The sequence below is a fragment of the Pseudorca crassidens genome, chromosome 1, assembly GCF_039906515.1.
Source record: "Pseudorca crassidens isolate mPseCra1 chromosome 1, mPseCra1.hap1, whole genome shotgun sequence".
Lineage (NCBI taxonomy): Eukaryota > Metazoa > Chordata > Mammalia > Artiodactyla > Delphinidae > Pseudorca > Pseudorca crassidens.
Genome location: NC_090296.1, coordinates 182,221,095 through 182,247,957, shown reverse-complemented (window position 1 = coordinate 182,247,957; position 26,863 = coordinate 182,221,095). Strand labels below are relative to the sequence as shown.

General features: G+C 36.2%; 1 protein-coding gene across 27 annotated transcripts in view; it reads left to right on the top strand.

Annotated features, from left to right (window-relative positions):
- The window catches only part of CCDC7 (coiled-coil domain containing 7), a 331,505-nt gene that overhangs the window by 245,920 nt on the left and 58,722 nt on the right, over positions 1–26,863 (top strand). For 19 of the 27 annotated variants that reach the window (XM_067702526.1, XM_067702520.1, XM_067702509.1 and 16 more), the window contains 5 exons: positions 3,118–3,201; positions 5,332–5,415; positions 15,119–15,238; positions 20,093–20,122; positions 20,930–21,022. In XM_067702526.1, coding sequence (XP_067558627.1) covers positions 3,118–3,201; positions 5,332–5,415; positions 15,119–15,238; positions 20,093–20,122; positions 20,930–21,022 — 411 coding nt within the window. The other 8 variants (XM_067702605.1, XM_067702622.1, XM_067702677.1 and 5 more) reach the window with 6 other exon arrangements.

The following is a 26,863-nucleotide window of genomic DNA, read 5'->3' as shown; positions in this document are numbered from 1 at the left end:
GACATGTAAGGAAATAGTAAATTGTGACCCAAGCACAGGAAAAAGTAGGAAACAAAATATGCTTGCGAGAATCCTAGATGTTGGACTTAGCAGACAATGACTACCTAGTAGTTATTATAAATGTGCTCAAAGAATTAAAGGAAAACAGTTACACAATAAGGGTCTTCACTGGTGGTCCAGTGGTTAAGATTTCGCCTTCCAGTGCAGGGGGTGCGGGTTCGATCCCTGGTTGGGGAGCTAAGATCCCACATGCCTTGCAGCCAAAAAACCAAAACATAAAACAGAAGCAATATTGTAACAAATTCAGTAAAGACTTTAAAAATGGTCCACATCAAAAAAAAAAAAAACTTTTACAAAAAGAAGATACCATGAAAATATTTTGTCAAATACACATTATCAACTAAAAATAAAAATTAATGTAAAAGAACCCAAAGCAAATTCTGCAGTTGAAATGTACAGTAATGAAATGAAAATATTGCCTAAGGGGTTCAAGAGATTGGATTAGTCTGAAGGAAGAAACAGCAAACTAAAGGTATGGGAATACTAGGAGAACAGAGAGAGAAAGGAGCAGTAAAAATATTTGAAAAGATGGCTGAAAATTGTGAAAACTATTCAATGAAAATTATTAATCTACACATTCAACCTCAGTGAATTTAAATAGAATAAGCACAAAAGAATCTACAACCAGACCCATCATAGTAAAAATGTTGAGAGACAAGGACAAAGATAAAATCTTGAAAGCAACAAGAGAAAACCAACTGATGGTGTAAAACAGAATCCCAGTAACCTTCATTTAGCAACAGAAGCTATGGAGACCAGAGGCAGTGGAATGGAATATTGAAATGATGAAAGAAAAATCTGTCAACCAAGAAACTTATATCAGGCAAACGATCTTTCAAAAATGGTGAAATTCCCAAGTAAAAAATTCCAGAGAATCTACTGCTAGCAGACGCACTTTACAAGAAATGCTAAAGGAAGTTTTTCCCACTGAAAGTGAATGATCTCACACAGTAATTTGAATACACAAAAAAGAAACAAAAAATAAACAAAAAACATGGCTTAGAATAATTCTAGTATTGCAAAAGACCATATAAATGCATATTTGTCTCTTTTCTTCTCTTAACTGATTTAAAAGGCAATTGTATAACACAATAGGTATAAAATGTATTGTTGGGCCTCTAACATATAGACATATATAATATATTTCACAAGAGCTGTGCAAAGAAGATGGTGTGAACAAGGATGAATTTGAGTAAGAAAATGACACCAGATGGTAACCTGAGTCCATAGGAACCAATGAAAAGAACCAAAGATTGTAAATAAGAATGCTGATATAACAAACAGTGTAAATATATACCAAACTTGCTCTAATTTTTTGTCTCTCATCTTCTTTAAAAGTTATAAAGGTTCATAAAGAAATTATAAGAACAATTTTAACAATGTCTTTAATTTTATATGTGTAACATGTAATTCAGTAGCACAAAAATGGAGATAAGAGAATAAAACTATGTGTCAGTCATGTTTCTGCATTTACCTGGAATTTAATTAGTATGAATCTGAAGTTGATTCTAAAATTGACTATGGTGATTGTTACACATTCTGTGACTATATTAATAACCATTGATTACACATTTTAAATGGGCATATAGTATAGTATGTTAAATGTTTTTTTAAAAAATAGTTTAGTGAACTCCAAGCAGGATAGGATTTTTTTTAAATACTTAAAAGCAGTGGGAGGATGTTGTGAAGGAGCAAAATTGTGGCTCTTAATAGATTAGGTTTCTCCACCCCATATCATTTATTATGCTCCTAGTTTTTAATTCAGTCTGCCCTCAAGGGCTGTTCTTACTGCCTCCCTGCTCACCTAAGGCTCCTTTGCTTTCTCAGATCAAATGAATCAGTTCTTCTAATTATATCTGTTGGAGAAAGACCAGAGGGCTAAAGTTTGTCTGCTGATGTTCTCCAGTTATGTGTTGCTATAGCAGACGTTACTTTCACAAATGCTGTAACTTAATTACTAAAAACTTGTTCTGCCCAATCCAACGTGTCTTTGATTTTAGTAGTGATGCCCCATGTGGTCTTCACCTCTGTTTAGATTGCAGTGGTGATAAATTTGTGCTGCCTCAGTGATAGTGTTTGAAATATTCATGAGCTCAGCAATTTCTCCGAAGCAAGACTTCCAGTCTATAAATTCTGGATATGACAGGTTCCAACTTCATTTACATGCTGTGTTAGAACCAATTTTTGCCCACACAAAATTTTACATAACAGGTGACCCAGAGTCACCAATTCTAAGTATTCCTTTTGCAAAATAAAATTTTTTAAAATAAATTTCAATTTTTTTTCTATCATTGGACCTATATCATCATTTCTGAATCCCGCAACAAAGTGAAAATCACATAAAGACTCAAATGGAAGGAGTGAGTGCAATACCAATGCTCACATTCCTGCAAATTACCCATTTCTTCCTCCCCACATAGAAGGTCTACATGCTAAGAGAACCTGAGAGGATACTTTATCCCAGTCTACAAATTACTACTTGTTTTTCTCCATCACTGATGTCTACTGACATATAGTTACATGGCCTTTAAAAAGGGAATTAAAATATTCCTGGACAAGTCAAAGAATTTCTGCCTCACAGTAACATTCTGTGACTGTGATGCCCATTGTTTGCAATTTGGTCTGGGGAAAAAATGTCATGTCCGGCCTCACCAGATATATCCTTATGATATGAATGTGCTTTTAATGTACACAAGACAGTTATATTTATTAAGATAAACTCTATAGGATGACTTAAATTTGCAAGAAACTTCGTATTTTATGGAAAAAGTTCTAGTTAAGGAATTAATGTGGCATCAGTTTATGGATCAGTTTTATCGCTACCTGACTATGTGGTCTTGGTCAAATCACTAACCATTTCTAAGCTACAATATAATGAGGCTTATATGGTTGCCAATGGCTCTTCCAATTCTAACGTGTACTGATTCTGAAAGTAAGACATTTCATTATAATTCTTCTATAATAAAATAATGCTAATTAAAGGAGTATTACAAACAAACACAACTACATGTTAATATTTACCTTACAAAAGTGTTTTGAAACTGTTTATTTCTATAGACACTGATACAGAGCGCTTCCCAGATGCTGTTGGAAAAGGTATAATAAAGGGTGAAATCAAGACACAATCCAAGAGTTATCCTGGTAAGAACAATATTTCAAGTCTGTTCTGGCTTATTTATCTTATCTAAAGTTTATTTAAGTTTATTTAAGTTTGAATCTGATTACAGTACCTATAAGCTGTTATTACATGATGCAATGTCTTCATAAATTCCCTCCTATAATTAGTGGAACTCCAACAGTTATTATCAATGGATTTACATATTGTGAATTTTAGAACTCCTTCATTTAAAAAGTGATCCTCAAAATTTCAGTGGTACAGTGAGCTTGGAATATGCTTGATGGAAGCATTTTAAGTGCTGCTCACTTTCTTTTTCAGGCTAGTTGCAACAGCAGAAAAGCTAGCTTATGAATGGGATTAAAAGAGAGATTTCATTGCTTACTAATTCCCTCTATATAATTGAAATACCAGGCACATTTTCAGTATCTCAGGTGAAGTAGAGGTGTTTAGTTTTGTTACATAGTCTGTAGTTTACACTACTGCCACTTGTCTTGGTGTTATAGTGTTTGACACACTGCTTCTTGATCTTTGGTGTGATATTAAAGGAGGCAGAGAGCTTAACAGAAAAACAAGGGAAAGAGACAGTCAGCAGGAAAAACAAGTGTCATCCAAAGGTGACTGTTGCATGCCCAAGTCTGTGCCCCCAGAGGAGCAACATTAGAAGATTCACACTGCAGAGAAGGAGACTTCTCTACAATAGAATATATTCCAGCCAAGTCACTAAATAAATAATCAGGCAAACAGCAACAGCAAGCCTCCAAAGGGGAGAGGAACTCAGTATCCAGATTTCTTACAAGATATTGTCTAGAACGCCCAGTATAAACCCCCCAAAAATATGAGACATGCAAAGAAACAGTAAAGTATGGATCATATACTAGGAACTTCAGGAAGAGTAGGCTTAAAAAATAATTTAAGCAGTGGGAGGGTATTGTGAGGAGGGAAATTGTGATTCTTACTAGATTTCAGATTTCTCTAGCACATACTCCCTTTTCCCTCGTCCTTAATTCTATCTGCTATCTGCTATCAAATGCTCTTCTTAATGCTTCCTTGCTTATATAAGCATCTTTACATGCTTCTTTCAACTGGGCCTGTCATTCTTAACCTATACCAGTTGGAGAAAAACCAGAGAGCCTCAATTATATCTACTCAATTGGCTCTTTAACACTTACTTCTGGTCTCAGCCATTACAACAAAGTAAGATCCACCTTATGGTGTCAGGTTCAGGATAGGTTTCCAACCTCTGGTGCATGCTCTTCTGTAACTAGCTTTCATTCATAAAACACTGGACACATAATTTGACCCAAGTCAGCAATCCTACTTAACCCCTCTTTCAATATGAATTTTTCTTTAAACTTTCATGTATTAAAACAAAATACATGAATGTTATTTCTCTCCTTTGACCTAGTTAGTACTTTCTAAATCCCGCCAAATGTCCAAATCACATAAAAACTCAGATGGGATGGGATGCAGTCCCAATGCTGGTACTGCCTCAGATTTACCCATTTCCCCCTCCCCAGTTACAAGGTGTACATAGTAAGAGGACCTGATAGGCAGTTTTTCTTAGACTACAGAATATCTTGTTACTCTTCTACATCTTTGATGTCTACTTGATTTACATAGCCTTAAAAATGGCATTAAACATTCTTGAGAGAGTCAAAGAATTTCTACCTGGTAGTAACTTTCCGTAATGTGGGACCACGGTTTGTCTCTTGACCAGTGGGGAAAAAATGCCACGTTCCACTCATAGGTATATCCTTAACAGTATGAGTGTCCTCTTAGTGTAAACTGGGCAGTTATATCATTTACACGAACTCCCCAAGATGATTGAAGTTTGTATGGGACAGTGCATTGTGTATGAAAAGCACTGGTTAAGGAATTATGGGGCATCAGCTTGTACTCAGTTTTGCATGATCTTGGTGTGTGTTCTCAAATCACAAAACATCTCTAAGCTTCAATATCATGAGGCTTATATGATTGCTAAGAGCCCTTCAAATTCTAATGTTTTATGATTGTGCAGTGCAGACATTGTATTATTTCTTTTCTGTAATACAAGTACTAATTAAGTTAGTACTACACACAGACACAAAGACACACATACATGTGTGTTAATGGTTACCTTACAATGTGTTTTGAAATTTGTTTTCTATCCATAGAGACTGATATACAACGCATGAGAGATACTGTTGGAAGAGAAAAAGCAGTTGGTGAAATCAAGACACATCATCAGAGTCACCCTAGTAAGAACAAGAATTTTCCAAGTCTAATAATTTATGGTTTATGTCTTCTCTGGGACTTAATTAACTATGAATCATTAATGATAACAGTAACTGTATGTTAGTATTAATGGGCAGTAATCTTCATGAATTTCCTCTTATAATTAGTTAAACTCTAGTATTTACTGTCAATGGAAATTTAGCTGGATATTTTTCAGTTGTAATCTCATCCATTTGGAAAGTAATCCATATAATCCAATGCTCTAATGACCTTAGAATATGCTTGGTTTAAGTATTTATAACTGTGATTCTACTCACTTTCTTGCTGGCTTAGAAAGGAATATTGCTTTGAAATTGAAAAAGCAAAAAAGCTAGTTGATGAGTGGTATAAGAAGAGGAACATAACAGTTATTTCACTGATTACCAATTTCCTCTACATAATTAAGTTGGTATGTAAATTTATATCTCTACTAGAGTGGAGTTCTCTAGCTGAGTTTTATTATTCACAGATTACTGCTTTAGTCCTGGAGTAACAGGGTTCGATATATTTCTCTTTGTAGCAAGAAATACTGTCATTATGAACTTTTTACAGAATTGATGCTGAAAGCTAGCATTGGAAAGTAACTGAATCCTTAGATATAAGCACCAAAATACATGTTTTCACTGAAATTTAAGGCAAGATTTCTGAAACTTTGCTTTTGAATGCTTTATTTTATTATATTCTCGCTTTTATTCCTGTAAAAAAGTAGTGTTGTAAATGAATCAAATAAATATTACTTGCTCCAACAGCTTTTAACTGGGGAAAAGCTGGGTGGTGTAAAAATGAAATTGTTGGAACCAAGCAGTTAAATTTGGTGTATTACGATAAGCCATTTTTCCATGTCTTTAATTTTCAGAGTATTTTTGGTTAGGTTCTTTCAGTTAATTTTTGCTTCAGTGTTGCTTATTAATAGGAATCCTTGTCAGTTTTGAATAACAGCCTTAGACACAGCAGTAAAGTGCTTTCATTTACATCCATTCAATTTAAAATGTCATGCCTTTTATCAACAAAACTAAGTTAATTAATTTATACTTATTAATGGTGAGTTTATAATTAAATGCTCTAAAGAAAATTTTATATTAGAAATATAAATTCCTAAGAGAAAAGGTATTAAAAGGAGAGTACAGATCAAATATAGAAATAAGATAAAATGTGGTTAGATTAAAGGTCAAAATTAAGTAAGATGGTACCTAAGAACACAGAACAAAGAAAAGGAAGAGAAAATGAAGAATTAGTTTATAGAAATTGGAGTGATAGAAAAGTAACCACTCAAATGTGGGAAGACAAACTGCAGAAACAAAGGCTAATACATGGAGTTTGGGAAGTAGAGTGCAAATAGTAATGGTGTCTATGTGATTTTTTTTTTAAATTTTACTTTATGTGAGAATTTATTTAAAAACAAAGATATGTCCACACAACATCAAACAGAGTTTTTTTACCGGCACATTGCACCAAGTAAATTCTCAACAAACGTGATCAATTTTTCACCCTTTGACAATCAAAATAAGAGATATACCAATATAAAATAAATATCTGACTACTTAGAATACTTTTTGTAGTATGCTTTTAAAATTTTACTCTTTATGAAATATTTTAAACACCCAGAAAATATGTAACACTAACATAAAATACACAACATTCTAATGGTTCCCTATCTATGATGTTACAATCCCAATCTCTCCCTTCTCAGCTTTTATCACATGCAGTCATAAAGAATATATAATGATGCTCTATACAAATATATTCCAAAATATTTTATTGTGCCCTCTTTATTTCTTACTATTCTTCATTATGGAATTTCCCACCTTGTCTTCCTCCCCACTACCCACATTACTGCAGGTCAGTCAAATTTATAAAAAATGTGTGTGCATGCACACACACATACACACTCCTTTTTAGTAGAAATTCCCAAGTTAACTGCTTTTACTTCCTTTTTGGTCTCTAGAGTATATTTTTATGCCATCTCAGCAATACTTTTTAAAGTACATTTTTTAATCTAGCGTTTTAGTTCTTGGAATTAGAGAGGTCATTTGGGATAGCTAGTGTCTTATACTACTGCATTCAAAATTACATTTAAATTGGAATACCAAGCTGTACCAAAATATTTTCATACAAACAATCTAGGCTTGATGCTTTCATGAAAATAAAATCAAGAATAAACATAAACATGACAGTATGACCCCATTACCCTAACATGCCTTAAGGCTTTTATTTTTAGTAATTTGAATATCCTCCCCAGAGTTTACTCTTATTTGACAAATATGAATGGCTAGCTTAGCGTCATGGATTCTGGAGTAAATTGTGTCAACAATATTTTATTTTCTCAGTAACAGCCTCTCAGGCTGTGGCTTCAGTTTAATCTCTAGCCACTGATAAAATAAGATGAGGTTTATAATCTTTGTTTAAATGGGAGTGTTCTACAATAGCACATATTACTTTTATAATAAGTAGGATATATGAAAAATAAATCTTATGAACATTGATTGAATGGGGTGAGGGGAAGCCAGTGTTTCATGCATAGAGCTCTGATCTCCAAAACTATTCTTATAAATGCATCCTTCTAAATATAGTGTACAGATCAAATAAAGAAGTGAATATTCTGCTTCAAAGTAAGACAGGGTTGGGATACAGGTTGAAATTAAGGAAGATGCTAAGAATGGAAACTGTCCATCAGAGAAAAGCCATGTGTGCCACCCTCCGTATCCGTTTAAAAAAAAAAAAAAGTGAGGGTTTTGCTGCTAATTAATTTACCCACGAAGAGTAGGAAGAGCTCTTGTACATGTGCATTTGCAAATACTAAAAATGTTACTCCATCAAAATGCTATAAAAGAAGAACCTTTCTTTACGAAAGAATCTTTCTCAACCAGAAGGAAAAAAGCTCTCTAAATGACTTTGAAAGAATTGGACAAATCAGGGAACTAAAGACAATGAGTGAAATTCCCTCTGGAATATTTGGCAAGAGAAAAGGAATTTTACAGTGGTGACATCAACAAGATAGAACAGGAGTTTTCTACCATCTTCCACCCGAAGAAAATCAACTTGACAGTCACCCACAGACAAGAGAGCATTTGTGGAAGTCCAGGAGTTAAAGCAGAAAAGTTTCAGCACACTGTTGGAATAAAAAAAAAAATCCAAGGTTGGAGGCATTGAAGAGGGTAAGAACAGTTTACCTGCATCACTCCTCCCCCAGGACAGCAAACCTCGGTGCCAAAAGAGCCCTTCTCCTCCCATGATTTATCCCATGGGGCAAAGTGAGAACATGAGTGACTGCCCAGCTTCTCTAGCTGTACAGGACACTGTCAAGAGACCCATTTCTCTCTTGTCCCATCCAGAGAACTGTGTCATGAGCTGCATGACTAGGAGTGGTGAGTGGCTGAGAGAACAGCAGCCAGGGCTCAGAATAGAATATATGAAAGAGATGTGGTTACTGCTAACCATGTCAAGGACTCCATTGGGAGTCCCACACACATCAGCTGCTGAGAACACCTCACCTGTGAACCCCCTAAAACTGGCCCATACACATTTCCAACACTCCATGCACCTCACCCACAAACCCTCACCCTGTGATTGGCTCCCTGTGTGTGTTCCCGAAGGCAGCAAAAATGAGCTTTCACAGACAGCTAGTGAGCACCCACAGAAAGCAAGCCCAAATCTGAAGGCCTTGGAGAAACCACAAAATGGAACATACAACACTGCCAGAGGGAAGGCAAAATGGAAGCTGGCAGCAACCAGTCTGGCATTACAGGATAGGAAGAAGGCATACAAGCTTACGAATTCTGCCACAAAAGATAGCAAGAAGTGTAGAGTAGATGTAATCATAGGAAAGGTCTAAGAAAGCCTCAGAATCCTCAGCAGGGCTGATAGAAAGGATTTATTTCTGAAAAGCCATCAGTAAAGCAAGGAGGAGGTGACTGCTTCTTCAAATTCAATGACAGCAGTACAAACATCAAGGAACATGAAAAATCAAGGAAACATGATGATGCCATGAACGAGATACAATAATTTTCCAATAACCCAAGAGAAAAGGAGGTTTGCAATCTAACTGATAAAGAATTCAAAATAGCTGTTTTAGGGAAGCTTAGGGAGCTACAGGAAAACACAGAAAGACAGGTCAACAAAAGCAGGAAAACAATGCATAAATAAAATGAGAAGTTTAGCAGAGAGTAGAAATCATTAAAATCGAATCAAATTCTGGGGCTGAAGAATACAGTGAATGAAATTTAAAATGCAATAGAGAATTTTTTTTTTTTTTTTTTTTTGCGGTACATGGGCCTCTCGCTGTTATGGCCTCTCCTGTTGTGGAGCACAGGCTCTGGACGCGCAGGCTCAGCGGCCATGGCTCACAGGCCCAGCCGCTCCGCGGCATGTGGGATCTTCCCGGACCGGGGCACGAACCCATGTGCCCTGCATCGGCAGGCGGACTCTCAACCACTGTGCCACCAGGGAAGCCCTGCAATAGAGAATATTAGCATCATAATGGATCAAGCAGAAGAGAGAATGTGTGAAGCAGAAGGCAGTACCTTTGGAATTATACAAAGAAGAGTAAAGAAAAAAATTTTTTAAAGAATGAAGTAAAACCGTGAACTATAAGACAATAAGCTAAATAATATATAAATGATTGGAGTCCCAGAAGGAGAAGATAAGGAGAAGGCAGCAGAACACTTATCTAAAGAAGTAATGGCTGAGAACTTCCCAAATCTAGGGAGGGATTTGAATGTCCAAGGTCATGAAGCTAATAAATCACCCCCAAATTTCAATTCACAACAATATCTGCCATGAAATATTATAATAAAACTGTCTAAAATCAAAACCAAAGATAGAATTTTTAAAGTAGCAAGAGGAAAATATTTCTCTCATACAAGTGAATCCTTAACAAGCTATTAGAAGCTTTTTCTGCAAAAACACTGCAGGCCAGGAGAGAGTAGGATGATATATTCAAAGTGTTGAAAGAAAAAAAAAACTGCCTAAAAAGAATACTTTACCAGACAAAGCTTTCCTGTAGAAATGAAGGTGAGATAAGGCTCACAAACAAAGGAGAGCTGGGTGAATTCATCACCGTTAGAACTGCTTTATAAGAAATATTGAAAGGAGGTTTTCAAGCTGAGATGAAAGCACACTAATTGATGATATGAAAATATACAGCACCATAGTAAAGCAAGTATATGGTCAAATTTCAAACACTCTGGTGCTGTAACGCGGTGGCGTGTTAACTCTGTCATAAAGGTGAAAGGACAAAAACATTAAAAACAACTACAGCTACGGTAGTGGATACACAATATAAATGAAAGGTAAATTATGACATAAAAGGTGAGGAGTGATGGCACCAAGATGGTAACATAGGTCATTCCTGATGTCACTCCTCCTCACAAGAAGAATTACTAAAAACTGTTCATGGACCAGACACCACTGAAAAAATCCTAGAACATGGGAGTGAGGCTGTAGCACACCCCCTGCACAACAGAGACCAAGACACACCACATTAGACGGATAAGAGGAGCGGCTACACACTGACCATATTGCCCTTCCCCCAGGCTGGTGCAGCACAACACAAAGAAGTCTCCCCTCAGCCCTCAGTTCCTCCAGTTTGAAAGAAGAGCCCAGCGTGGATTTCCAGCTCTACCAGCATTGTGGGTCACTTCTTGAGAGCCCTCACTTCTTACCACAGGGATTTTGGGGTAATCTGCTGGGCTTGACTACTGGGAATCTGATTGTGACAGAGAAGGGGGAGGGGCTTGCAACAACCAGCACTGGGATCTTGGCAGACCAAGTTCTTACCTGCAGTACCCAAGTAGTAGTCCTGACCAGCAGCTTTGCTCACCTGGAGAAACAAGAGGGAGGGTGGCACAGTCTCACCAGGTGACACACTGAGATGCAGGTCTGTATGGTTTGGTTCCTCAAATGAAGAGCCTTGACAGCTCTGGAGCCCTGTCTACCCCCTCCAAGCAGGGGAGCTGAGCCCTAGCTTGATATACTGCTGAGTAGCTCCTTGCCCCACCTTACCAGGCAGATGAGTCAGAACACCTGGAAACTATGGAGCACTTCTTGAGTGAAGAGTATGGCAGGCAAAGCTGATTGTCCATAGAGCAAGTCCAGTGGCACCATTTAACCAGGGAACTTGGGGAGCAGGTCAGCTTGAGTCAAGACTTCAAAGAGCCTTGGAGGGATTGAAGTCAGTTTCCCTGCTTGGCACAGGCAGGGAGCTAATTAATAGCCCCCACCAACGGTTGGACAAAGCTCCTGGCCCCTCTTGACCAGAAAGCCTGATCAGGAAGACCAGGGGGCCTGCTTGCAGGTGGCCCTCCCATTCTGCCCAGGCAGGGGAGCTCAATTTTGCCTCACTCCTGAGTGTAGCTCCTGGCCCTTCCTGGCCAGAAAGCCTGGCCAGAACACTTGGAGGATTTGTATCCAAGCAACACTTGAGCAGAGAGTACAGCAGGCAAAGCTGATCTTCAGCAGAGCAAAGCCAGTGGCACCATTCAGCCATGAAATCTGGGGCTCGTATTGCTTGAGTCAAGACCGTAAAAAAAGAGCCTTGCCAAATGATGCGACTGACAAGGGCTTAATTTCCAAAGTATACAAACAGCTCATATATCTCAATATCAAAAAAACAAGCAACCCCATCAGAAAATGGGCAGAAGACCTAAATAGACATTTCTCCAAAGAAAACATAAAGATGGCCAACAGGCATATGAAAAGATGCTCAACATCACTAATTATTAGAGTAATGCAAATCAAAACTACCATGAGGTATCACCTCACATCATTCAGAATGGCCATCATTAAAAAGTCCATAAATGACAAATGCTGAAGAGGATGTGGAGAAAAGGGAACCCTCCTACACCATTGGTGGGAATGTGAATTGGTGCCACCACTATGAAAAACAGTATGGAGGTTCCTCAAGAAAACTAAAAATAGAGTTAGCATATGATCCAGCAATCCCACTCCTGGGCATATATTTGGACAAAACTGTAATTCAAAAAGATACATGCACCCCTACGTTCATAGCAGCACTATTCACAATAGCCAAGACATGGAAACAAACTAAATGTACATCAACAGATGAATGGATAAAGAAGATGTGGTACATATATAAAATGCAATACTACTCAGCCATAAAAAAGAATGAAATAACGCCATTTGCAGCAACATGGATGGACTTAGAGATTATCATGCTAAGTGAAGTAAGTCAGAAAGAGAAAGACAAATACTATGTGATACCACTTATATGTGGAATCTAAAATATGGCACAAATGAACCTATCTATGAAACAGAAACAGACTCACAGACATAGAGAACAGACTTGTGGTTGCCTAGGGGGAGGGGGTTGGGGAAGGATGGATTGGGAATTTGGGATTAGCAGATGCAAACTATTATATATAGAATGCATAAACAACAAGGTCCTACTGTAAATCACAGGGAAAGTGTATTCAATATCCTGTGATAAACCATAATGGAAAAGAATATAAAAAATATATACATATATATAACTGAATCACTTTGCTGTGCAGCAGAAATTAACACAACATTGTAAATCAACTTCAATAAGAAAAAAATATGATCATGTCATCTACAGAGAATATCTTACAAATGGGGAAAAGATAGTCTCTTTAATAAATGGTTTTGGAAAATTGGATATCCATATGCAAGAATGAAATTGGACCTGTATCTTATATTGTTTACAATGTTTCACTCAAAATGGATTAAATATTTAAATGTGAGCTCTAAAACCTCAATACTCGTACAGTAAAACATAGTGAAAAAGCTCCTTGACATTGGTCTTGGCAATGACATTTCAGACATTGCACTAAAAAGCACAAGCAACAAAACCAAAAGTCAACAGCTTGGACAACATCAAATTAAAAATCTTTTACACAGCAAAAGGAACCATCAAAAATCACAAGGCAACCTAAGGAATGGGAGAAAAGATTTGCAAACCATCTATCTGATAAAGGGTTAATATCCAAAGTATATAAGGACTTATACAACTCAATATTAGAACAAACAAACAATGCGACTATAAATGGGAAGGGGCCTGAATAGACATTTTCCCAAAGAAGATATATGAATGGCTAACGGACACATGAAAAGGTGCTCAACTAATCAAGAAAATGCAAATCAAAGCCACCGTGAGATATCATCTCACACCTGTTAAAATTACTATTATCAAAAAGATAAAAGTTGGTGAGGATGTGGGGAAGAGGGAACCTTTGTGCAGTGTTGGTGAGATTTTAAGTTGATACAGCCACTATGGAAAACAGTATAGATGTTCCTCCAAAAAATAAAAATAGATCTATCATATGATCCAGCAATTTCACTTCTGAGTACATATCTGAAGAAGTCAAGTCACTATTTAAGAAGAGATATCTGCACTCCCATATTCCCTGCAGCATTATTCACAATAGCCAAGTCTTAGAAACAACCTAAGTGTCTGAAGACAGATGAAGAGATAAAGACAGATAATCGATCAAATGTCATTCAGCTATATAAAAAAAGGAAATCCTGCCATTTGGGACAGTGTGGAACTTGAGGTCATTATATAAGTGAAATAAGTGAGACGGAAAGCATTTGTATGATATCATTCATATGTGGAATCTAAAAAAGTTGAACTCAGAAACAGAGAGTAGAATAGTGGTTACCAGGGGCTGTGGGGTGGAGGATATGGGAAGATGTTGGTTAAAGGGTACAGACTTCTAGGGAGAAGAAGAATAAGTCCTGGGATCTAATATACAGTGTGATGACAATAGTTAAAAGTTGCTAGGAGAGTCCATCTTCAGTGTTCTTACTACAAAATTTAAAAAGGTAATTATGTGTGGTGATGGAGGTTTTAACTAATTCTATTGTGGTAATCCTTTCATGTATCAAATAATCACATTGTACATCTTAAACTTATGCAATGTTTTATGTTAATTATGTCTCAGTAAATCTGAGGAAAAATGAAAATGTAGTATAGACATAGAATATTATTCAGTCTTAAAAGATAAAGATGTCCTTCCATACATAACAACAAGGATGAACCTGAAAGGTATTAATGCTAAATGAAATAAACCAGTCACAGAAGGACAAATAATGCATAATTTCACTTATATGAGATGTAAAATAGTCAAACTCACAGAAACAGAGAATAAAATGGTAGTTTCCAGGGGCTGGGGGTAGGGGGAAATGGGTAGTAGTTAAATGGGTGTAAAGTCTCATTTATACTACATGAGTGAGTTCTAGAGACCTTCTGAACAACATTATGTCTATAGTTAACAATACAGTCTTGTGCATGTAAAAATTGTTAGAGGGAGTGCTTCATGCTAAGTGTTCTTACCACATACACATAAAAAAGCAAGGAGACGAGTAGTCTTTTAGAGGCGATGGATATTTTTATTACCTTATCGTGATGGCATCACAGGTGTATGCGTATTTTCAAATTCATCAAAATGTATAAATATGCGCAATTTTTGTATACTAAGTATACCTCAGTGAAGTTGGGGGGAAAAAGACGCTACCCAAGGAACACAGAATAAAGAGAAGGAAGAAAAAAGGATGAAATAGTTTATAGAAACTGGAGTAACAGTAATAGATGAGTGGCCAAACTGTGGGAAGGAAACATTACAAATGCATAAAGACTAATACATGGACTTTGAGGAGTAGTGTGTAAATATTCAGACTTCATATAATTTTTGTTTTTAAACTTTACTTTAGGTATGAGTTTATTTAAAAACAAAAATGCATTCTCATATCAAGAAGATTTCTACACCAGGCACATTGCACCAAGTAAATATAAAACAAAAGTGATGAATTTATCACCCTTTGATGATGAAGGTAAAAAATTATATATAAAGATATAAAATACTATATAATTACTTAGAATGATGGTTCTTGTGGTATGGTTTTTCATTTTACTCTTTTTTGCATCTTTTTATTCAGAAACATCTTAGATAAATCCTTGCAAGCCTGAAAATGAAACTTTAATTTATCCTTTTTACTAGCAGAATTGTTTATTTGATCATTCTTCTATTAAAGGTCATTGACTTTTTAAGTTTTTTCACTACTAAATGTGTCCATGAGTGTATATTCTTACATTTGATGTTTTTATCTCTTTGGGGTAGTGTCGCAGGATTGGTAGTGTTAAAGTGTATATTAATTTTTAATATTAAAAGATACTGTGAGACTGTTTTCCTAAAAGGGTGTTAACATTTTTACCAGCAATTTGGGAAAAATATACTTTTCTCTACATAACCGTCAGCCATACAGATGGGTGGGTTTTTTTTTCATTTATGCCCATCTTAGAGTTATTAAATCATATCTCAACCTTTTTAAAATTTTTTCCACATTTGTTAGTGTTATTTTACTAAATAATTACCCAAAAACTATTTAGCTTAAAGCATAACTATTCATACAGTTCACGATTTGGGAGTTAGCAATGTAGACTGCTGTGAGCTGGGCTAACTTACACATCTTTGGTCAGCTTGTGGTCAGTGGCTTCACTCACTTGTCTAGCAGTTGGCTCACTGTTATTTGGGACAATACAGGTATATAGTTGGTGTTCATCAGGAGATAGAGACCACACTAACTGTTTGAAAAGAGAGCAAGAATAAAAAACTAGTTAACTAAGTATAAAATTGTTAGCCAAGTAGCTGAAAGTGTAAAAAGAATTCTAAAGTAACATGGAGAAAGCAGTTTCAGGAGAAGTTTCCACCATTAGGGGTAAAGGAGACCTCTGAGTGTAGAGGATGTTACTTGGCTGATTTTTCAGGAAGAGTCTCAGATGTACTTCTGAAGAGGAGGCACTGCTAGTGTCTCGGGTGAGAATTTAATAAAACTTAATAATAAATTTAAAATTTTAATAATTTTAAATAATTTTAAATAATAAATTAAATTTAATAAAACTTGTTCTGCATATGTTGGAAAGAATGCAAACCATTTGTGTCATGGAAAGAACTTCTGCTCCTGGGAAAAAGAAACATTGCTGGCATGATGTTCATCAGAACTGAAAAGGGACATGAGCTCTCAGGAAGCCCATTGGTAACCAAGTGGGAGAAACAAATCCCTTGTTTCTTTTCCAAACTTGCAATCTACGTCTAGCTTGCCCTATTTGCACAGCCTAACTTGGAGCTACCTGGCAAAGCAAAAATGTAGTTCTTAGAATCCCAGATCCAGTACCACAAAGCAGAATGTAGAAGAGTGGTTTGGGAGATAAGAGAAAATAAGCTTTTCAGGTGTCACAGGAGGTGACCTGGCTACATGTCTCTCATCTTCCAGCTGGTTGGCTTAGGGGTCTTTACATTGTAACCTCAGGTTCTTAGCACAGCATGTGGGGCAAACCTTAATGAACAAGCAATTTTGACATCTCTGCTTGCATTTGTTTGCTTTTCTTGCATTCACTAAAGTCATATACTAAGATCAGAGTTGTGTGAGAGGACATGAGTACAGGTAGTCAAGGACATGTTGAGGCTGTTATCGAATCCAGTGCACCAGTGCTCCCTCTGTTTGCAAATATCCGTGATCCCTACCCCCTGCATGCAAAACACACGTGCTCTTCCAAGAGCTACACAGATTCTCATTAAAATTTGGCATCAGTGCCAAAGACCACAGTCTTGTGATCTGTAATCATTTTCAGGGACAGTTCCTGTGATGTGACTTACCACAAAACACACACACACACACGCACACACACACACGCGCACACACACACACAATATAGTAGCACAGACAAGGATAGACTCCACGGTAGGCACTCCCCTACAAAAAGGTGGGAAAAAAAAGCAGAGGCATATAGCAGTCAATGATCCATAAATTTAGGTCATCTTTTCCATCATTTGATTATATGTTAATTATAATTTTCTCAGTAAAACTATGCATTCAAAAACCAGGATGTTGGGAGATCCCAGGAGGGAATGCAGACTAGGACATACAGAACTGACTTCACTGCAAATTTATGACAGGTGACATCATCATCATGATGGCATAAGATACCCCTCCTAAACTCTCCTCAACAACAAAAATTTGACATCCATCCATGAACAAAAGTGGCTTTGTGAGAGTTTGGGATCCAGCATCATACGCCAAAGGATCCAGAGTTTCATCCACCTGTGCATCAAATAATAGGAAGATAGACCTCCATCCTGACTGTGCGCTCTTCAGTAGCTTATGAACTGGTTCCAGCCCCTCTTGGCCATGGTCCAGAAGCATCTGGATAACCTCGACTTGGGCAGTCACCACAGACAAGAGAGCTTTTATGGAAGTCTGGGTTTCTAGAGGAGAAGTTCCAGCACTCCAGTGGAGTGAAAAATAAGAATTTGGACACATTAGAGTGGATAAGAGGAACAGTTTGACTTTGCCCACCTTCCCCAAGGTGACACAGCTAGGGCCAAGCAAGGCCATCCTCTGAGGGGGGTGAGAGGTGGGGTGGGAGGAAGAGCAGGTGAATGAACACCAGGCTTCCCCAGCTGTCCAGGACACTGCCAAAGAGACTCATTTCTCTCCTGCAGCATCCAGAGTACTAAATTTGGGGTGAGAAGAGTTCAGGAGAGAGGCACGTAACATTTTGGGGGAGCATTAAAGGGATTCAGTTCCTGCTGACTATGCTGTGAACTCCATCAGAAAGCTCACCCATGAACTTCTGGGAAAGCCTCACCTGCGGATACCCCCGGCTAGCATGTGGCACCCCAAGCAACAGGCATGCCTCACCCACTTTCCCTCACACTGCAGCCAGCTCCCTGTGGATGCTCCTGAGGGTGGCGGCAGAGCAAGCTTTGTTGGACATCTAGGGAGCACTTGGAGAAAGCAGGCCGGGGTCTGTGGACCAGAGAGAAACCAGAAACTTGAGCTGTAGCACCACTTTAGGGAAACAAAAGGGTGGCAGTCAGGATTGGGGCTGATGCGTTGCAGAATCCAAAGATATACAAGCTTAAGAATTCTGCCACAAGAGGGAGCAAGAAGTGTGAGTAGTTGTATCCACTCAAGGTCTGAGAAAGCCTCAGAGTCTGTAACAGTGCTGATGGAAGGTTTCTTCCCTGAAGGCAGTAGTAACGACTGAAGGAAGTGACTGCTACTTCAACTGTGAAGACAGCACACAACACCCCAAGCAACACGAAAAATCAAGGCAACATGATACTACCAAAGGATCACAATAATCTTCCAGAAACCAACCCCAAAGACATGGGGGTCTGCAACTTACCCAATAAAGAATTCAAAATAGCTGTTTTATTTTGTATGTGTTAATAATTATATATGATATTATTAATCTACAAAATATGCAATATTCATATATATGTATACATATATACACACAATGGAATACTGTTCATTCCAGTGAATGTATATCTTTATTTAGATTTCTTTAATTTCCCTGAGCAATGTCTTGTAACTTGTGATAAAAGCTGTGCCCCTCTGTTAAATTTATTACTATTTTATTATTTCTGATGCTTTTGCAAATAAAATTGTTTCCCTAATATCGTTTTTGGATTATTCAATGCTCTTATATAGAAATAAAATTGAGTTTTATTTTATATGTCCAGCAATACATTTTTATGCAGTAGTCTTTTTTAGTCAGTTAATTGAAGAAAAGAGAAAAATGTATATTGTCATTTATATTTACCTATATAATTACCTTTAAGGTGCTTTTTTATTTCTTCATGTGGATTTGAGTTACCATCTGGGTGTCATTTTGTTTCAGCCTGAGGTTTTCCCTTTAGCATTTCTTTTAAGACATGGCTGGTAGTATAAGATCAATATCTCTTAATTTTTGTTTTAATTTAGGAATATCTTTGTTTCATCTTTATTTTTGAATGATAGTTTCTCTGGGTATAAAATTCTTGGTTGTGAATTTTTGCTTTCAGCACTTTGAAAACAGAATCCCTCTGCCTTCTCTCCTCTAGTCCTCATACTCCCCCAGCCCTAGGCAACCACTAATCTAATTTCTGTCTCTATAAAATTTGCCTATACTGGACATTTCATAGAAATGGAATCTTATGAGTTCTTTTGTGATTTGCTTCTTTTACTTAGCTCTGATCTCCAAACTAGTCTTCTAAATATACATCTTTATTATTTTAATTAAATTAATGATCTCAAAAACTTAATGTTCATTATTTTAATTTATTTAATTTTATTTTTATTGGCAACTAACTTAATGTGTGAGTATTAAAAATAAAAAGTTATAAGTGTGACCCATCTTACAGCTAACTTATTTTCTAAATATTTCTGGAAGAACCTTATGAGTACTTTTCACCCCATGTGACTGAACGTCCAAAAGTACTTCATAGAGCATCTAGGGCTGGGTCAAGTGTTTATAAAACCTTCCACTTTCCTTCATTGAATAAAGAACATTCAGGTAATTTGTAATATTTTTAGTGTACAATGTGATGTTTTCAATGAATAAAGATTTAATTATATGGAAGTTACCCGATTGTACTAGCCTTAGTTATATAACCAGTTTAGCAAAACATAAGTGAAAGTAAATTCTGAATTAAGCTTATCTAACATACATGCATGCTTAGTGGATGAGTGATGTCTCTGGCATGGCTCTTCCTTCCCCACCACCACTAAACTGGAACTCGAGTTTTTTCTCAACATTCCCTTCTTACACACTATTATAGATCCTGCAGATGACTGAGATAAACCCATCTTATAATCCTCTTCCTTATATTTATATATACCTCTTTTGTCCAATCCCAGGCAAGGTCAATAGAAAGAGTCAACATGAGGGTAAGTATGAAGGAAAATAAACATTATGTTCATTTTCTTCCTTTCCTTTCATTATCATCTCCCAACCATCTAATCCACTAATATTTAAGAACTAATTTACAGACCCTATTTCTTATCCATTGCTCCAGTGGTGTTATATAATCATGCTTTATTTCTCAGCAAGATACATGTTGTGGAAATTAAACACATTAATGTAATTTTATCTACTAACTTTGAGAAACTACCATCTAAATATTGCACATTCTGCATTTTATTTTAATGTATTTTTCTCTAAGTGAGCATACTGAAACTGTTTTCATTATTACATACTTCTATTTTTAACAGTGCTCAAAATATGTATCTTTAAAATAGCATTTCTATAGCATTTCTCCCTCCATTCTAGCACTAGATTTTTCACTGTAGGAATACAGACTTCTTTTTTTGTTAAATAAAGATATGCTTTATTTAAGATAAAGATACGTAGAGATAAAAACTTTACTTGAGAATTTATTGATTTGATTGCTTAAGTATTTTTTTATTTTTGACATACTATTTAAAAAGCTCTTTCTCTAACATTTTTATATAGTTTTTTAGTTATTTTGTTTTCTTGATTTGCACACTTATTGTTTATGTTTATAAATATCAAATACCCGGCAAGGAAAAATCAAAGAGAAAATATTTGTGTTAGTAAAGCTGCTTTATCTAAATTATTAAAATATAATTACAGAAGCTGTACTTTAGAAGTGGATTAATGAGATTTATTTTAACTTTTTAAAAGTTTAAATGAGGTTATTTCTAGAATAATTTAGTGACACTATTATTTTTTAGGGCATCGAAAAAATTTGACCTTAAACAAAAAGAAAGGTGAACTTGATACTCTGCCTGCTCTGATCGCTACAGCTAGAAAACCTATCTATAAAGGTAAAATATTCCATGCTATACAAAGATATATGAAATAAAACCTTATACTATGTTTCCAATGACTCCATTTACCAATCACCTCAAACCTACGGGCCCTCTCCTCCCGACAACCTATTAGGAGCAAAGCCAAGTATATTTTTCCAAACATTTTTTCATATACACACAGACACACACACAGAGAACATATATGTTCTGTACAATAAGAGGATCATATGCATTGATTGTCCTCACCTCTGATCCAAGTAAATTTTTTCTTAACATCTTTATTGGAGTATAATTGCTTTACAATGTTGTGTTAGTTTCTGCTGTATAACAAAGTGAATCAGCTATATGCATACCTATATCCCCATATCCCCTCTCTCTTGTGTCTCCCTCCCACCCTCCCATCCCACCCTTTGTGGTGGTCACAAAGCACCAAGCTGATCTTGCTGTGTGATGCAGCTGCTTCCCACTAGCTATCTGTTTTACATTTGGTAGTGTATATATGTCAGTGCTACTCTCTCACTTTGGTCCAGCTTACCCTTCCACCTCCCCATGTCCTCAAGTCCTTTCTCTACGTCTGCATCTTTATTCCTGTCCTGCCCCTAAGTTCATCAGAACTTTTTTTTTTTTTTTAGTTTCCATATATATGTGTTAGCATACGGTATTTGTTTTTCACTTTCTGACTTACTTCATTCTGTATGACAGACTCTAGGTCCATCCACCTCACTGCAAATAACTCAATTTTGTTTCCTTTTATGGCTGAATAATATTCCATTGTATATATGTGCCACATCTTCTTTATCCATTCATCTGTCGATGGACACTTAGGTTGCTTCCATGTCCTGGCTATTGTAAATAGTGCTGCAATGAACATTGTGGTACATGACCCTTTTTGAATTATGGTTTTCTCAGGGTATATGCCCAGTAGTGGGATTACTGGGTCATATGGTAGTTCTATTTTTAGTTTTTTAAGTAACCTCCATACTGTTCTCCATAGTGGCTGTATCAATTTACATTCCCACCAACAGTGGAAGAGGATTACCTTTTCTCCACACCCTCTCCAGCATTTATTGTTTCTAGATTTTTTGATGATAGCCATTCTGACCAGTGTAAGGTTACCTCATTGTAGTTTTGATTTGCATTTCTCTAATGACTAGTGATGTTGAACATCCTTTCATGTGTTTGTTGGCACTCTGTATATCTTTTTTGGGGAAATGTCTATTTAGGTCTTCTGCCCATTTTTACATTGGGTTGTTTGTTTTTTGATATTGACCTGCCTGAGCTGCTTGTAAATTTTGGAGATTAATCCTTTGTCAGTTGCTTCATTTGCAAATATTTTCTCCCATTCTGAGGGTTGTCTTTTTGTCTTGTTTATGGTTTCCTTTGCCGTGCAAAAGCTTTTAAGTTTCATTAGGTCCCATTTGTTTCTTTTCGTTTTTATTTCCATTTCTCTAGGAGGTGGGTCATCTTGCTGTGATTTATGTCATAGAGTGTTCTGCCTATGTTTTCCTCTAAGAGTTTTATCGTGTCCGGCCTTACATTTAAGTCTTTAATCCATTTTGAGATTATTTTTTTGTATGGTATTAGGAGGTGTTCTAATTTCATTCTTTTACATGTAGCTGTCCAGTTTTCCCAGCACCACTAATTGAAGAGGCTGTCTTTTCTCATTGTATACTCTTGCTTCCTTTATCAACAATAAGGTGACCATATGTGCATGGGTTTATCTCTGGGCTTTCTATCCTGTTCCATTGTTCTATATTTCTGTTTTTGTGCCAGTACCATACTGTCTTGATTACTGTAGCGTTGTAGTATAGTCTTAAGTCAGGGAGCCTGATTTCCTCCAGCTCCGTTTTTCTTTCTCAAGTTTGCTTTGGCTCTTTGGGGTCTGTTGTGTTTCCATACAAATTGTGAAATTTTTTGATCCCAGTAACTTGATATAGACTTCTTTTATTTCTCACACCTTTAAGTTGCTGCATATTTTATCATATGAATATGCTATAACTTATTTAACCATTCTTCTATTGAAAGACATTTCCATTTCTTTTATTGAAGTATAGTTGATTTGCAATATTGTGTTAGTTTCAGGTGTGCAGCATAGTCATTCAGTATTTTTGCAGATTATATTGTACTATAGGTTAATACAAGATAATGAAAATTATCTGTGCTATATAGTATATCCTGCTGCTTATCTATTTTATATAAAGTAGTTAGTATCTGTTCATCCCATACCCCTAATTTGTCCCTCCCCCACTTCTCTCTCCCCTTTGATAACCACAAGTTTGTTTTCTATATCTGTGAGTCTGTTTTGTAAATGTATATTCATTTGTATTATTTTCAGATGCCACATATAAGTGATATCATATATCATTTTTACCCTGATTATTTCACTAAGCATAATATTCTCTAAGTCCCTCCATGTTGCTGCAAATGGTAGTATTCTTTTTTTTTCCACACACACTGTATTTTATTTTTACAAGAGATAAATAAACTGACACCAAGCATTGTAAATGGATGACCACAACAAGAGCAACAATGATTGCAATAACTGAACACGAAACACACTCATACTATGTCATAATATTGACGTTCAGTCCAGTAATCCTCCACTGTAACAGCTCCTTTACTTTGCTGTGAAAATTGATTCGTATATTTTTGCCTCTGAGTGCTTCTGGGATTTTCTTTTTTTTTTTTTAATTCAAACAGAAAGTCACAAAAATTATAATCATCCTCATCAGTTCACTCAGTCCCATGTAATTTTTTTTCATCTTAATCTTTTGTTAGAACTTTCATGAATTCATCAGTTTTCCATTAGAGTTCTGAAAATGCTTATTCAGTTCAGCAGTATAGTCAGTTACCAGAAACCTGTACTTGTCAGAGTCTTTTCCATGAATTCCTTGAAGATGAAACCCTTTTATAGGAACATTTTTGCGAAAGCATCAGAGTACACCCAGAACTGTATGTAAATAGCAAAAGACTTAAAAATGACCACGGTTAAAGATTTGATGAAAGTTCATAATAATGCAATTGACAAGGAAATTTAGTTATTTCTGAGGTACACATTTTAAAATAATAACTAGAATAATGGCTTATAACATTATAACAGAACATATAAGATTTTTAGAAATTTCATGTAATGTCTGAAACATTTATATTAACATATTTCCATACCAATAACCTAAAGAAAGTTTAGTGTTATTTGGGTTTTTTGTTTGTTTGTTTGTTTGTTTATACTGCAGGTTCTTATTAGTCATAAGTTTTATACACATCAGTGTATACATGTCAATCCCAATCTCCCAATTCAGCACACCACCATCCCCACCCCACCACGGTTTTCCCCCCTTGGTGTCCATACAATTGTTCTCTACATCTGTGTCTCAGCTTCTGCCCTGGAAACCGGTTCATCTGTACCATTTTTCTAGATTCCACATACATGCGTTAATATACGATATTTGTTTTTCTCTTTCTGACTTCATTCTGTATGACAGTCTCTAGATCCATCCACGTCTCAACAAATGACTCAATTTCGTTCCTTTTTATGGCTGAGTAATATTCCATTGTATATATGTACCACAGCTTCCTTATCCATTTGTCTGTCGATGGGCATTTAGGTTGCTTCCATGACCTGGCTATTGTAGATAGTGCTGCAGTGAACATTGGGGTGCATGTGTCTTTTTGAATTATGGTTTTCTCTGGGTATATGCCCAGTAGTGGGATTGCTGGCTCATATGGTAATTCTATTTTTAGTTTTTTAAGGAACCTCCATACTGTTTCCATAGAGGCTGTATCAATTTACATTCCCACCAACAGTGCAAGAGGGTTCCCTTTTCTCCACACCCTCTCCAGCATTTGTTGTTTGTAGATATTCTGATGATGCCCATTCTAACTGGTATGAGGTGATAACTCATTGTAGTTTTGATTTGCATTTCTCTAAAATAATTAGTGATGTTGAGCAGCTTTTCATGTGCTTCTTGGCCATCTGTATGTCTTCTCCAGAGAAATGTCCATTTCGGTCTTCTGCCCATTTTTGGATTGGGTTGTTTGTTTCTTTAATAATAAACTGCATGAGCTGTTTATATATTTTTCCTTTGTCCTTTGTCCGTTGATTCATTTGTGAATATTTTCTCTCATTCTGAGGGTTGTCTTTTCATCTTATTTATGGTTTCTTTTGCTGTGCAAAAGCTTTGAAGTTTCATTAGGTCCCATTTGTTTCTTTTTGTTTTTATTTCCATTACTCTAGGAGGTGGATCAAAAAAGATCTTGCTGTGATTTATGTCAAAGAGTGTTCTTCCTATGTTTTCCTGTAAGAGTTTTATAGTGTCTGGTCTTATATTTAGATCTCGAATCCATTTTGAGTTTATTTTTGTGTATGGTGTTAGGGAGTGTTCTAATTTCATTCTTTTACATGTAGCTGTCCAGTTTTCCCAGCACCACTTATTGAAGAGACTGTCTTTTCTCCATTGTATATCTTTGCCTCCTTTGTCATAGATTAATTGACCATAGGTGTGTGGGTTAATCTCTGGGCTTTCTATCTTGTTTCATTGATCTGTGTTCTGTTTTTGTGCCAGTACCATATTGCCTTCATTACTGTAGGTTTGTAGTATAGTCTGAAGTCAGGGACTCTGATTCCTCCAGCTTCGTCTTTTTCCCTCAAGACTACTTTGGCTATTCGGGATCTTTTGTGTCTCCATACAAATGTTGAGATGATTTGTTCTAGTTCTGTAAAACATGCTATTGGTAATTTGATAGGGATTGCATTGAATATGTAGATTGCTTGGGGTAGTATAGTCATTTTCACAATATTGATTCTTCCAATCCAAGAACATGGTATATCTCTCCATCTGTTGGTATCATCTTTAATTTCTTTCATCAGTGTCTTATAGTTTTCTTTATACAGGTCTTTTGTTTTCCTAGATAGGTTTATTCCTAGGTATTTTGTTCTTTTTGTTGCAATGGTAAATGGGAGTGTTTCCTTAATTTCTCTTTCATATTTTTCATCATTAGTGTATAGGAATGCAAGAGATTTCTGTGCATTAATTTTGTATCCTACAGCTTTACCAAATTCATTGATTAGCTCTAGTAGTTTTCTGGTGGCATTTTTAGGATTCTCTATGTATAGTATCATGTCATCTGCAAACAGTGACAGTTTTACTTCTTCTTTTCCAATTTGTATTCCTTTTATTTCTTTTTCTTCTCTGATTGCCGTAGCTAGGACTTCCAAAACTATGTTGAATAATAGTGGTGAGAGTGGACATCCTTGTCTCATTCCTGATCTTAGTTGAAATGCTTTCAGTTTTTCAGCATTGAGAATGATGTTTGCTGTGGGTTTGTCATATATGGCCTTTATTATGTTGAGGTAGGTTCCCTCTATGCCCACTTTCTGGAGAGTTTTTATCATAAATGAGTGTTGAATTTTGTCAGAAGCTATTTCTGCATCTATTGAGATGATCATATGGTTTTTATTCTTCAATTTGTTAATATGGTGTATCACATTGATTGATTTGCATATATTGAAGAATCCTTGCATCCCTGAGATAAATCTGACTTGATCATGGTATATGACCCTTTTAATATGTTGTTGGATTCTGTTTGCTAGTATTTTGTTGAGGATTTTTGTATCTGTATTCATAAGTGATAATGGTCTGTAATTTTCCTTTTTTGTAGTATTTTTGTCTGGTTTTCGTATCAGGGTGATGGTGGCCTCATAGAATGAGTTTGGGAGTGTTCTTTCCTCTGCAATTTTTTGGAAGAGTTTGAGAAGGATGGGTGTTAGCTCTTCTCTAAATGTTTGATAGAATTCACCTGTGAAGCCATCTGGTCCTGGACTTTTCTTTGTTGGAAGATTTTTAATCATAGTTTCAA